General features: G+C 36.9%; 1 protein-coding gene across 20 annotated transcripts in view; it reads left to right on the top strand.

The window, feature by feature from the left end:
- The window catches only part of CEP170 (centrosomal protein 170), a 130,892-nt gene that overhangs the window by 100,448 nt on the left and 16,575 nt on the right, over positions 1–13,869 (top strand). For 11 of the 20 annotated variants that reach the window (XM_055235055.2, XM_055235052.2, XM_063613467.1 and 8 more), the window contains one exon: positions 13,588–13,765. In XM_055235055.2, coding sequence (XP_055091030.1) covers positions 13,588–13,765 — 178 coding nt within the window. The remainder of the gene's footprint in view (positions 1–13,587; positions 13,766–13,869) is intronic. The other 9 variants (XM_055235054.2, XM_055235053.2, XM_063613468.1 and 6 more) reach the window with 2 other exon arrangements.

Genomic DNA, 13,869 nt, shown 5'->3' with positions numbered 1-13,869 from the left:
GATGGTGGTAAGTAAGTATAACTTTGAAAGGTAGGCAGTATCAGATCTACATAATTAAGAACTGCAGGCAATTTATGGATTACTTTCCTTTAAACTTCCAAAGATATAATAGTATACCTGTTAGAGATGTGGCTACTGCTCTCTGGAGAGAATTAGGGTAAGCAGATTTTCACTCATACTTTTATGAGCTCATTAAGTATGGTCAGTTCAACCCTTTAGTAAGTAAAACAAAATATGATTATTTTGAAGATTAAATCTGTTTATAGTAACCTTTAGATTATGTACAAAAAAACTTATGCTTCAGATATGATTTTTAATTAATAACTTATGGAAATTAATAACTTACTATGGCTGAACTTTGAAGAGAGATTATACTGAAGCAGATATTATAGTAGTTAAAATATAAGGATTTTTTGTTTAAAGTTTGTGAGATGTTAAATTTTACTTCAGTATACCATACGTTACCTAAACATTTTCACTGTATACATACTAAGCTTACTTCTGTCTTTAAGACCTTAATCTTCAAGTTGTATACTTGAGAACATTATTAAAGAGTTTATACATAATATTTCATAGATGCTTTTAAAAAACAAGAAACTTTTACTGTATGTTAATGTTCATCTTTTTTGTTCTTTATTTCATTGACTTCTGTGAATTGTGTTTTTTCTGGCTCATTGGTTTGTTGTAATGTTTAGTTTTTTATTTTTAAAGACTATTCATTTGTCATTGCTTTTATTCTTGGAGAGAACGTGCCTTTCTAATCTCAGTGTGCTGCTTAAAACATTTTTGCTTTATCATACAAATAGCTTTTTAGGAGAGTAATTACTGAAGCATTTTAAGCCAGTTGTTCTAGTTAGAGGAAAGGCATGTATGTGCTTTGGGATCCATGGATCATCATGGGCCAACAAAATGCTTGTAGTGAGAGCATCTTGACACATTTTTTGTACTTCCGGGCGCAGCTAGCAACAACAGGTCTTACTCTTGTCTCATCATTTTTCCCCTTCCCTTGAAAAAGATGTCCAGCTACACAAGATCCAGTGGTGCCTGTATGTCTAGATGCCTCCTCGCAGGAGGCCTCTTCTCTCAAGCTCCCTCTACCCCAAACTAGAAAGACTAAAAACCTTCTTCTGAGCCAAATATACTTCCCTACCCCCAAATAAAAAAACAGTTGTAATACAAAGAGGGAATAAGGGCTATACACTGTATTTTCACTTGGTTCCATTTTGCTGTGTGCATAGTGTTACTATTATCAATGTGTACTTTTTGTTATCTATGGCAGGACTTTAAGACCAGGCTATTTAACCTACAGTGATGTTCATGCCTTATCCCTCTAGTTTGTCAGTAGCACTATGCTAATAAAACTTGCCTTTGGGATTTTAATTTTTCAAGATATACTTTCCAGCTATATATCTCAAAGCCAGAGAAGTGTTTTTTTTTGTTTATGTGGAGAAAAAAGGAGGGTGGTGGAAGGAAGGAAAGATACAAAATATGGAAGGAAATGCTGATATTTAATGTTTCTATAGGGCAGTGATAAGTTTGCTTAGGGTGAGAAAATTTATTTTCAAATGGCTGTGAATCAGAACTAAGTAGACTATGAGAAATAATTTTATTTATTTAAATGAACTACTGTCACCTAAAAGACTCCTGTGCTGAGAGCAATATTTGAAGAGTAATAGATAAAGACACTTTTATTTGAAAAATATAATAGTGATTTTTAATTTATTACAAAAATGTTTTATGCTTTAGCATACTCTTTCTGTTTAGAATTTAGGACTATTTCACTTGATCAGCACTTTGTTAATCTGTACATAGTAACTGTTCACCTGCATTTAAATTTAAAGCACAAAAGCAAGCCCCATTTAGAATATAAAGTATATAAGCGAGATATGGCATATTTGGTCTTCAGTTTGACAAGGGAAGGTTTCTTTCAGGTATCCCTGATGCATGTGCTTTGGTAGCTCCTGCCTCAGTTTCTCTGTTGTGAAAACAGATACTGACTTCCATCTAGTAGGAATGTAAGACATGACGCAGGTTTTTATGAATATTAGGGTAAACAGAGCTACAATACCAGCTTTACAGATGACCAAATGAAATACATTCAACCTAGAAATTATACTGGAAGATTATCTACAGTATCACGTCGAAGATAGTGCAGGTTTGGTTTCAGACCGCTATAGTAAGGCAAATATCTCAAAGCAAGTCACAATTTTTTTTGTTTCTTAGTGCATGTAAAAATTATGTTCACACTATACTGTGTGCAGTAACACTGCTTCTGAAAAAAAAAGTATATACCTAAACAAGTAAATATTTTATTGCTAAGAAACAGTAGTGATCATCTGAGCCTTCAATAAGTCATCAGCTTTTTGTTGGCATAGGGTCTTACATCCCTGCTGATGACTGCAGACTTATTCGAGGGCAGTGGTTGCTGAAGGCTGGGATGACTGTGGCGATTTCTTAATTAAAAGAAGACAACAGTGAAGTCTGCCACATTGGTTGACTCTTCCTTTCATGAAAGATTTCCTTGTAGCAATGTGATGCTGTTTGATAGCATTTTACCCAGAGTAGAACTTCTTTCAAAACTGCAGTCAGTCCTCCCAGACCCTGCCGCCGGCTTATCGACTGAGTTTATGTAATATTCTGAATCCTTTGTTGTCATCTCAGCAGTGCTCACAACAGCTTCACCAGTAGATTCTATTGCAAGATACCACTTTCTTTTCCCATCCATAAGAAGCAACTTCTCATCTGTTAATGTTTTATCAGGAGATTGCAGCAATCTAGTCCCATAGTCAGGCTCCATTTCTAACTCTAGTCTTTGTAGTTCTGTTGCTATTTCCACCATATCTGCAATGACTTCCTCCACTGAAGTCTTGAACCCTCAAAGTCATCCATGAGGGTTGGAATCAGTTTCTTCCAAGCTCCTGTTAATCTTGATATTTTTACCTCCTCCATGAGTCACAAATGTCCTTAATGGCATGTAGAATGGTGAATCCTTTCCAAAAGATTTTCAGTTTTCTTTGTCCAGATCCATTAGAGGGATCATTACCTATGACAGCTATGTCTTGCAAAATGTATTTCTTAAATAAAGGAATACATTTTCTGCCTAGAAGACAAAATGGGCCAGGCGCGGTGGCTCACGCCTGTAATCCCAGCACTTTGGGAGGCCGAGGCAGGCAGATCACGAGGTCAGGAGATAGAGACCATCCTGGCTAACACGGTGAAACCCCGTCTCTACTAGAAATAGAAAAAATTAGCTGGGCATGGTGGTATGCGCCTGTAGTCCCAGCTACTCGGGAGGCTGAGGCAGGAGAATTGTTTGAATCCGGGTGGCAGAGGTTGCAGTGAGCCGAGATTGTGCCACTGCACTCCAGCCTGGGCTACAGAGCGAGACTCTATCTCAAAAAAAAAAAAAAAAAAAAGGTCTGGGCACCGTGGCTCACCCCTGTAATCCCGGCACTTTGGGAGGCCAAGGTGGGTGGATTACGAGGTCAGGAGATCGAGACCATCTTGGCTAGCATGGTGAAATCCCGTCTCTACTAAAAATACAAAAAATTAGCTAGGCGTGGTAGCGGACGCCTGTAGTCTCAGCTACTCGGGACGCTGAGGCAGGAGAATGGTGTGAACCCGGGAGGCGGAGCTTGCAGTGAGCCGAGATCGCGCCACTGCACTCCAGCCCGGGCAACAGAGCGAGACTCCGTATCAAAAAAAAAAAAGTCAAAATGGCTCCTTGATCCATGGGCTGCAGAATGTATGTTAGCAGGCCTGAAAACAACATTAATCACCTTGTACATCTCCATCAGAGTTCTTAGGTAACCAGGTACATTGTCCATGAGTAGTAATATTTTGCAAATAATCTTTTTTTTCTGAGCAGTACGTCTCTATACAGTGGGCTTAAAATATTTAGTAAACCACACTGTAAATATGCCGTAATCTAGGCTTTATTGTTCCATTTGTAGAGCACAAGCAGAGTAGATTTAGCATAATTCTAAAGGGCCCTATGACTTTTGGAATGGAAAATGAGCATTGGCTTCCAACATAAAGTCACCAGCTACATGAACCCCTAACAAGAGGGTCAGCCTGTCCTTTGAAGCCCTGAAGCTGGGCATTGCCATCTCTCTGGCTATGAAAGTCCTAGCTGGCATCTTCTTCCAATAAAAGGCTGTTTTATCAACATTGAAAATTAGCTGTTGTTATAACCACCTTAATCAATTATCTTAGCTAGATATTCTGGATAACTTGCTACAGCTTCTGTCTAAGCACTTGCTGCTTTTCTTTGCACTTTCATGTTAGGGGGATGGTTTCGTTCCTTAAGCTTCATGAACCGACCTCTGCAAACTTTTCTTGCGGTTTCTTCACCTCTGTCAGCATTCACAGAATTAAAGAGAGTTCAGATTTTGCCCTGCATTAGTTTGGCTTAAGAGAATGTTGTGGCTGGTTTGATCTTCTGTCCAGACCACTCAGACTTTGTCCATATCAGCATTAAGCTGTTTTGCTTTCTTATCATTCGTGTGTTCACTAGAGTAGCACTTTTAATTTCCTTCAAGAGCTTTTCCTTCGCATCCACAACTTGGCTGTATGGCACAAGAGGCCTCGCCTTTGATGATTGCTGGAATAGTAAGGCAGAATTTAAAATGGTTCCATGGTTGATCAGATGGGAGATTGGTGGGAGTAGGGAACACAAAAGGCATGGGAAAAGAAGACACCAAGATGCCTAAAGGATAGCCCTGTGAAAAAATCTAGCAGACAGTTGAACTGTGGCTGTGAAACAGGAAGCCGTGAGGGCTAGACTCGTCGTTGTAGAGTCATTCGTAAAGAGTAAATACATGGAGCCATTGTAGGAGACAGTATCAGCAGGGAATGGTGAGGGGGCTGCAAATGCGGCTAACTCTGAGATAACCTCAGTGGCGTGGTGTAGCTGAATGGTGAAGAATATGGACTCTGGACTCAGACCATTTTCTTGGTCTAAGATTCAAACCCAACTCTACCACAAGGTCTGTGTGACCTTGGGTGAGTTAATTAACTGTGTTCTAGTGATCTCATCTGTAAAATGGACATAATGCTGCTAACCTGAGAGAGTTGACAAGTTGATGCACATACTTAACCTAGTGCTTGACATGTAGTCAGCAGTCAATAAATGTTATATTTAAGAGGGATACAGAGAAAACAGTGGTTTATGGTTATAGTTAGAACTTTATTTGGAGCTTTTAATTTTCTGTAGATCTCACACATATAAATGTATGAGAATCCAGATATAATTGGAATTTCAGAATCAGCATTACATTCTACAGTTTATAAAATGCTGGGTTTACCTTATCTGTGCTTAAGAATCCCAACCAATGCTTTGTTCAAATTTCTGTTCAAACTTAATTATTAAAAATTTTTTTGTCCTCCTAGTAAAAACAGTGGTATTTAAGTAGTTTGTTTTTTAATATTAAAGTGATCATTAAATAGCTGTGTCAGCTGGGCGAGGTGGCTCACGCCTGTAATCCCAGCACTTGGGAGGCCAAGGCAGGTGGATCACCTGGGGTCAGGAGTTCGAGACCAGCCTGGGCAACATGGTGAAACCCCGTCTCTACCAAAAATACAAAAATTAGACCGGTGTGATGGCATGCACCTGTAATTCCAGCTACTTGGGTGGCTGAGGCAGGAGAATCATTGAAACTCAGGAAGCGGAGGTTGCAGTGAGCCGAGATCGCGCCACTGCACTCCAGCCAGGGTGACAGAGCAAGATTCTGTCTAAAAAATAGATGTATCATGGAACACCTATCAGTCCTGTCCCCTGATTTGTTGGCCCCAAATGAAACTCACTTGGCATTGTAAGACAAAAAGCTTTTATTATTACTAAGTCTTTTACACATAATTTTATTAGTGAAATTCAAGTAAAAAGAATACTGATCAAATATATTTGAAAACATTTTAAAATAGAACTATGGTTTATGTTTTTCAAGCCTAAAATATTTACAGTTAAAGTTATGAATGAGTGATAATCTTAACAGTAGAAAACCAAATTACTTGTAATTTTACTACATTATTAAAAGCTTTGTGCTTTTATTGTTTTGTTTTGTTAGTAGGAACCAATTTAATTTAGTTGTCAGAATTCAGTGGTGTGGGTTTTCTTATTGTCTGTAAGGTAATATAATGCTTTTCTGGGTATTGCAATTTAGCTAACAAGTCTTTAATTACAATATAATTGAAGGATATACTACATTTTGGGTTGTGATTGGAGGTGAGCTTTGATAATACCAAAATGTTTTTTGTTTTTGAGAAAATATTATGGATATAAAAACTACCTTAATCAAGGAATAAGGCATATCTGCTAAGTCAGTTTTAAGACATAATTTGTTGATTCATAATATCTAAAGTCTAGGCCTTGTTATTTTGTTGGGCTAGGTCAGATCCAAACAGCAAGAGTAGGGAAATAAACCATCTGCCCACAGGTTCAGATGACAGTGATTCTTCAATTTCTCTGTAGTTTTCTACATTTCCTAGAACTTCATTATTCCTTCCTTATAGTCTCTACCTGAGACTCTAAAAATACTCTGGCTATCCCAGGTCTTGTTTATTGAGTAAATACTTTGCTGTCAGATGACGTCAGACCGTCTTCTTTTAACTTGCCGATTTTGTCTCTGGTGGAGATAGCATGGGTTTGCTAAAACCTTTAAAGTTATCCACTTAATTACCTCTTTATTTGCGACTTCCTCTGCTTATTTGAAGCATATTCATAAGTCTAGTTTCGAGACTGGAGTCTTTCTACATTTTACCAAATGTAACTTATCTGTAGCGATAAACATTTCATTCACAATAATGGGAGGTGCCTTTAAAAAAATTAAATCTCTATCTCTTTTGATGGTTAGAAGTAGACTCCATGTACTTTATTCAAACTCTGCTTTTCTAATCAGGCCACTCATTAAATTGCTCTTGCTACCCAAAAGAAACCTCCAATTTCAACTCATTATTATCCCATCCTAAATCTTTTGTGGCTCAGAGTAACTGTCTCCCAGTTCTCCATACTTTTGTTGCATAAAGAATGGGGTTTGCCAAATTTTTTTCATTAAGGTCTTCTATTATTGAATCAAAATGCCACTAACATCTAACAAATTGACAGTTTCCACTAATGGAAGAGAAAGATCTTTCCTTATCATTAGGAAACTTTTTTTTGTGAACCTTCTTTATAGTTGGTATGTAAGTCAAATATATGAGTTAATCAATACATGAATTAAACTTTAAGCCTTTTGCCTGGACTTTTTAATTCTTTATTGTACTGTGATATCATGGAATCATTCATAACTATTGCTTTGTAAATACTAAATAAATTTTTTAAATTATTTTATTTTATTTTGAGACAGAGTCTCACTCTGTCACCCAGACTGAAGTGTAGTGGCACGATCTCAGCTCACTGCAACCTCTGCCTCCCAGGTTCAAGCAATTCTTGTGCCTCAGCATCCTGAGTAGCTGGGATTACAGGTGTACACCACCATGCCTTGCTAATTTTTTTTGTTTTTGTTTTTGTTTTTGTTTTTGAGACGGAGTCTCGCTCTGTCGCCCAGGCTGGAGTGCAGTGGCGCAATCTCGGCTCACTGCAAGCTCCGCCTCCCAGGTTCACGCCATTCTCTTGCCTCAGCCTCTCCGAGTAGCTGGGACTACAGGCGCCCGCCACCACGCCCGGCTAATTTTTTTTTTTTTGTATTTTTTAGTAGAGACGGGGTTTCACCATGTTGGCCAGGCTGGTCTCAAACTCCTGAGCTCAGGTGATCCGCCCACCTTGGCCACCCAAAGTGCTAGGATTACAGGCATGAGCCACCACGCCCAGCTGATACTGATACCAAATAAATTTTGTTGAATAAATGATGCCTGGAGTCTTCCCAAATTTGTCTATGTTTCCTTTGTTTTTTGTTGTTGTTGTTTTGTTGGATTTTTTTTTTTTTTTTGAGACAGAGTCTCACGTTCTGTTGCCCAGGCTGGAGTATGGTGGCGTGATCTTGGCTCACTGCAACCTCCACCTCCCAGGTTCAAAGGATTCTCCTGCCTCAGCCTCCCGAGTAGCTGGGACTACAGGCGCATGCCACCATGCCTGGCTAATTTTTTGTATAAGTAGAGACAGGGTTTCACCATGTTGGCCAGACTGTTCTTGAACTCCTGACCTCAAGTGATCCACCTGCCTCAGCCTCCCAAAGTGCTGAGATTACAGGAGTGAGCCACTCTGCCCAGCCTCTTTTGTTTTTTAAAAGATATCTAGCTCATTATCAGTAGGCCCTGAATAGTTTAAATGCTTAAGATTCCAAATTGAAAATTTTTAAGTCAAACTCTAAAAATTTTTACGTAGAAATTCCTTGTCTTAGCCCCATTTTTACCTAGCTACAGTTAATTTTTTTTGGGAAAAAAAAGGTAGGATGTGAGAAATTATATTTCTGTATATCATAATAGCATTATTCACTGTATAAGATACAATCATCCAGTAATGAAACATTTCAAGGATCCATATATGGAAGTCAGTATTGCTTGTTTATATTCACACCTGCATATGTTGATTTCATTATACAATATTCAGCTCATTTTGAAAGTCATGGTTTAAAATACAGAGCTCATGTGAATCGCATTTCTAGGAAACCTTAAGTGGATTTCTTAAGATCTGCTTGAGCTGTTTATAGTGGTAACACATCTGTATGAAAGGCATGTCAAGAAGAACTGAAGATGAGATGTGGCTTCACAGCAAGCCAAAGGCTGTATTAAAATTATGTGCTGTCTAATGAAAAAGAAAGAAGAGATCCAGTTAAGTGGCAGAATAGCAGAAATGTGGTTATGTTCAGGGCTTTTAACAGCTGAGAAAAATAATCTTGAATGACAGGCCAAAACCAGGAAAAGGCTTCAGGGAAAATGTAGTTACAAGTATTTACAAGGCATGTACATTTTTTTAAATTATAGCCTTATCACATTAAAGCCACATCTGGGTACTTTTTTATATACTAATAAAAATACTGTATTTTTATTTGTAAGCAGTGTAGTAATAAGAACACTGTCTTTTATTTGGAGATAGCATTTCCAAGTATCTATTTGACCTGGGTAAGCATTCATGCTTCGTAGCCAATGATACTGAGCATTCCATCTGGATTGCCTCCAGATAGAGGATTCACAATTGGTCTTTACTGGTTAGGGAACATCTAGAACTTTTTGCTCACGCACAAAGTAAAAACCTTACATGTCCTGTTATATAAGTCCAGTTGGTGCCTGCATTCGTGTACTTTTTAACGTGACTTTTTACCGCCTCTGTGTGCTAGTATAGGGTCTCTTACAAGTGTACTTTTTCCTGCATTGTATAAGCAATGGGAATTTTAAATGAAGTGAAGTTAATTTGCTAATATCTCAGGTTTTTTTTTTTTTTCTTCCCATGCCTTGTAAACCTTAAACCACTATACTTGTTCTATTTGAGGTGCAGGGGAGAGCATGAGTGAGCTAATCACTTAGAAGGAAAAATACAAGCTAAACCAAATACTTAATGAAACAAAATTTGTTTTTACCTATGGAAATAAAAAAATTTTTTAGCCACATGCTTATGAATTTTTACTTTATACCTGCCTTTGAAATTTTGGGGCCTGATACAGGATCCTTGACTCTTTAAAAATAATATGGCTCTTTATTATTTGGCTGACTGACTTTTATACCATTGCGAGGAATTGGGAAGGAGAGGGGTCGCTAATCTCTTCTGCGTTCTTCTTCCCGTATCTCATTACCATGACCTCTATTCAGATTAAAAGTTTCCCTGGTGCATCCTATTATAAATCATATTTTTTTATGGATCTCTGACCATATTTGTCACAGTTGGGGAGGCAAATAAACCTAAAACACAGAGCGTATGTTCCAAACGAGTTCATAATTTATACAAGGATTAAAAGCTAATTCATATCATTCTTACACCTTTGCATCCTCATAGCTTAGCTCCCATTTACAAGTGAGAACATGTGGTGTTTGGTTTTCCATTCCTGAGTTACTTCACGTAGAATAATTGACGTTAGACTTTTTTTCCTTGTATTTTCTTTTTCCGGTTTTCCTGAGTACCTTTCAGCTGATATCCCCTCTTTCCTCTTACAAAACTTTTTTTTCTTACTAAACTCTTCTAGATAGTGTGGAAATCATGAGCTTTTCTGGAATGACCCTTAAATGTCTCTCCTTAAACTCATTTTACATTTTAACACTTCTGGTCATTTACAAACTAGACTAAATTATTTCTTGAAAGCTAAGTCATTACACTTATGATCTCTTAGCCAATGTTAAAATAACAGGTTTGACTTACGGTCATAAGCTTTGGTTTTAGGATTCTAAAGCTAGTATACTTCATTAATAGCCCACCAGTTGCTTTTTTCCAGTAGTATCAAAGGAAACTTAATTCCAGAGGTTCATGTGTATATCCTCTGAAAAGTTTTACATGTAAAAACGTTTGAAAACGAATGTGCTGTTAAAAAATAGGGCAAATTTTTGGCTGGGCACAGTGGCTCATGCCTGTAATCCCAGCTCTTTGGGAGACCAAGGCAGGCGGATCACAAGGTCAAGAGATCGAGACCATCCTGGCCAACATGGTGAAACCCCATCTCTACTAAAAATACAAAAATTAGCCGGGCGTGGTGGTGCACGCCTGTAATCCTGGCTACTCGGTAGTCTGAGGCAGGAGAATCACTTGAATCCAGGAGGCAGAGGTTGCAGTGAGCTGAGATTGCACCACTGCACTCCAGCCTGGCAACAGAGTGAGAGTCCACCTCAAAAAATAATAATAAATAAGGCAAATTTTTAAATAGCTAATTTAAAACAATGTTTTGTTGGCAGTTTAAATCAATAAAGTCTGATAGTTTGTTTCTACTATGGTTGTAATAATATATAGTCTTGCAAAGATTGTATGTTTAATTGCGTGTACACATCACTAGAACTCTAATTTTTAATATATCCTTTAATCTTCCAATATACCCACATGTACAATTATTTTTTCCAGTATACAACCCTTCAGTGAAAAAAAGTGTTGTGACTGAGATAATTTACTTAGGAAAATTATAAACTTTATGACTTAAAGTACATTTCTCATGTTATCTCACCTTTTTTTTTTTAAATAATGCATACTTATTTCTACAGAATTGTTGAAATTGAGTCAGTGGTTCTGACACTCGGGAAAACATAAAGACTAGGACTAATGTTAGAGAACTGTACCCTTAGCTTCTGTTTTTTTTCCTTCGGCACTATTTTCTTATCCATATTTTTTAATAAAATGGAATTAAATGTGAAAATATCTATTAGGTTTTCAAATCAACAATATATGTTGTGTATATGTTAAGAATTGCTCATTTTAATACATATTTTACTATATCACATGTGGAGATTGCTGTTGTCCATGTTTTTTCTAATTAATTTATACTGTTTTCCACAAATATTAGAATCTTCATTGTACAGATCGTCTGCATAAAAAAATCCTTAATGAAAAATAGAGTTTTGGATACAATGATGCTTGTCTGTATTTTATCTCATTAAGCTTGGTTATTCTGTTTCTTATTTTAGTTCATTTATTTTGGGGAATTACAAGGATTTGCTATGTTATATAAGGGAACACTTTAAACACATTTTCAAAAGAATCACATCAACAGTTAATATGTTTTAAACCATTATATATGGAGCAATCATGTGAGATGTAGCATGACATAGTGAAAAGATCTAGTTATGGCACTTAACTGTGTGTGACCTTAGCCAAAAAAATGGTCACATGTCTTCTCCTGTGCCTCATTTTCCTCATCTGTAAAACAAGATGATTAATACTTCTCTTCCAGAGTGGCTGTGGGAATTAAATGAGTTGAGGACTATGAAGCTGCTTTATAATGTACTCATCATATTATAATGGTGCCTTCTGTGTATTCTAAGCTTCATGGGGACAAGGACCCTCTCTGCTTCTTCATTGCTGTAGTCTTTAGGACTTAACACAGTGCCTGGCACATCATAAGGAATCAGTAAATATTTGTTGGTGTTTTTCCTGCTTCTTTGTGTTGATAAATAAATGAGGAATTAATTGACGTTTCTTACAAAGTTTATATATTGACCATAAATTGGTTCTGTTGGTCCATAAACTTCAACTTCTCTTTTTAAATCTAAATTTTTATGTAATTACTAATGTGCTTGAAAGTCTTTTAAACTCACATTTTGCATAAGTTAAAAAATGTTACTTTAAGCCAGGCACGTGTCTGTAATCTTAGCTATTTGGTAGGCTGAGGTCGGAGGACTGCTTGAACTCAGGAGTTCGAGACCAGCCTGGGCAATATAGCCAGACCTCCTAGGCTCTTTTTTTTTTTCTTTTTAAGTTAATTTGTATTTCCTTTGGATTTTGAAGTTGCAGAAACTTTCACATATACTTTTAATAATATTCTGTCATTCCAAAACCTTCCCTGTGGAAATAGCCACATTGAGTTTATAGGCAGTGGATGCAGCTTGGAAAATGTTAATGTCTTACTGAAATGAAATGTTTCTCAAAAAACAAGAATATCAGTGGTAGGTTTTGTAAGTTTCTCCCTCTTAAAAAAAAACTAAAAGAAAAATCTCTATTTTCACCTTTGATTATCATGGTAACAGTTATTTAGTTCTTCAGTCCATGTAGGTAAAAATGCAAATGGCTTTATGGAAATGAGTACTAAAGCTTGGATTCAGTCCTGCCTCAGCTACATCTAAAGGTGTGATCATGAGCAAGCCATTCAGGTTCTCTGAGATTGTGATAAAGTCAGATAAATCCTACCTCAAAAGAACTTTGTGGGCCTCAAGTGACATAACTTGTACTAGAAAGGGCTGTGCATAGTGTAAGGTGCTCTACGAAAGAGGGCAGAGTTCTTAATTTCTTGGTATTGTAGACTTCTTTGGCCATTTTGTGAAGCTCGTAGGGCCCTTCTCAGGTGTAAACATTAAAAGAATTACAAAGAAATCCAATTATATTGAAATTCAGTTATCAAAATATTTGAAAGTAATAGAGTAATTTATGGTTCTTTATTAACATTAATAAAATGTTATTGTTGTGTGTTTAATGACTTCAGTAGTTTTGAAGTAGTGATGAACATAAATGATGTTTTAAGATACCTGTAGCAACTGCAATGTGATCTCTCTTGATGACAAAAATCACCAGTATTGCTAATACCGCTGTGGTTTGTTGCCTGTATTTATAATTGAAAGAAATGCTAAGCGTCACTTAGAGGTTAGTGAATATACTGTAATTGTTTTTTCTCATTTAAGTTCATGAACTCCTTGAATTCTATCCATTATTCCCCAAGTTTAAGAACCCCTATGATATATTAATGCTAGTCATTAACACAGTGTATGTTAAGGGCATATCTCTACTCAAGGGCATTTAAAGTACATTTGTCAAGGTGATATCTTGTAGGTTATTTGCAGTTTAGTTTCATTAATCTTAATTTTGGAATTAAGGTTTAAGACTTTGATTATCAAAATAGTTAATAGTTAATTTGGGGTACAAATATTTAATTACATATACAACTTACATGACTGATTATCTTATAAATGATTGTTTCTAGAGCTGTTTGTTTAAAAGGGATTAAACTTCTTTTCTAAAATTATTACCAGGATCAGCCAAGATCTTGCTCTCATTGCTCGGGAGATCAACGATGTAGCAGGAGAGATAGATTCAGTGACTTCATCAGGCACTGCCCCTAGTACCACAGTAAGCACTGCTGCCACCACCCCTGGCTCTGCCATAGACACTAGAGAAGAGGTAGGAGATCTTCATGGAGAAATGCATAAGGTTCTTTCTTTTCTTTATTTCTTTTGCTTTTAGCTTTTTGCTTAGTTTATTTTAGTTATGTCCATCCTCCCTGTTTGCATGAAGCTCTGCATTTTCCAACTTTG

This window comes from Symphalangus syndactylus, chromosome 19 (genome assembly GCF_028878055.3).
Source record: "Symphalangus syndactylus isolate Jambi chromosome 19, NHGRI_mSymSyn1-v2.1_pri, whole genome shotgun sequence".
Taxonomy (NCBI): Eukaryota; Metazoa; Chordata; class Mammalia; order Primates; family Hylobatidae; genus Symphalangus; species Symphalangus syndactylus.
This window is presented reverse-complemented; position numbering and strand designations above follow the sequence as displayed.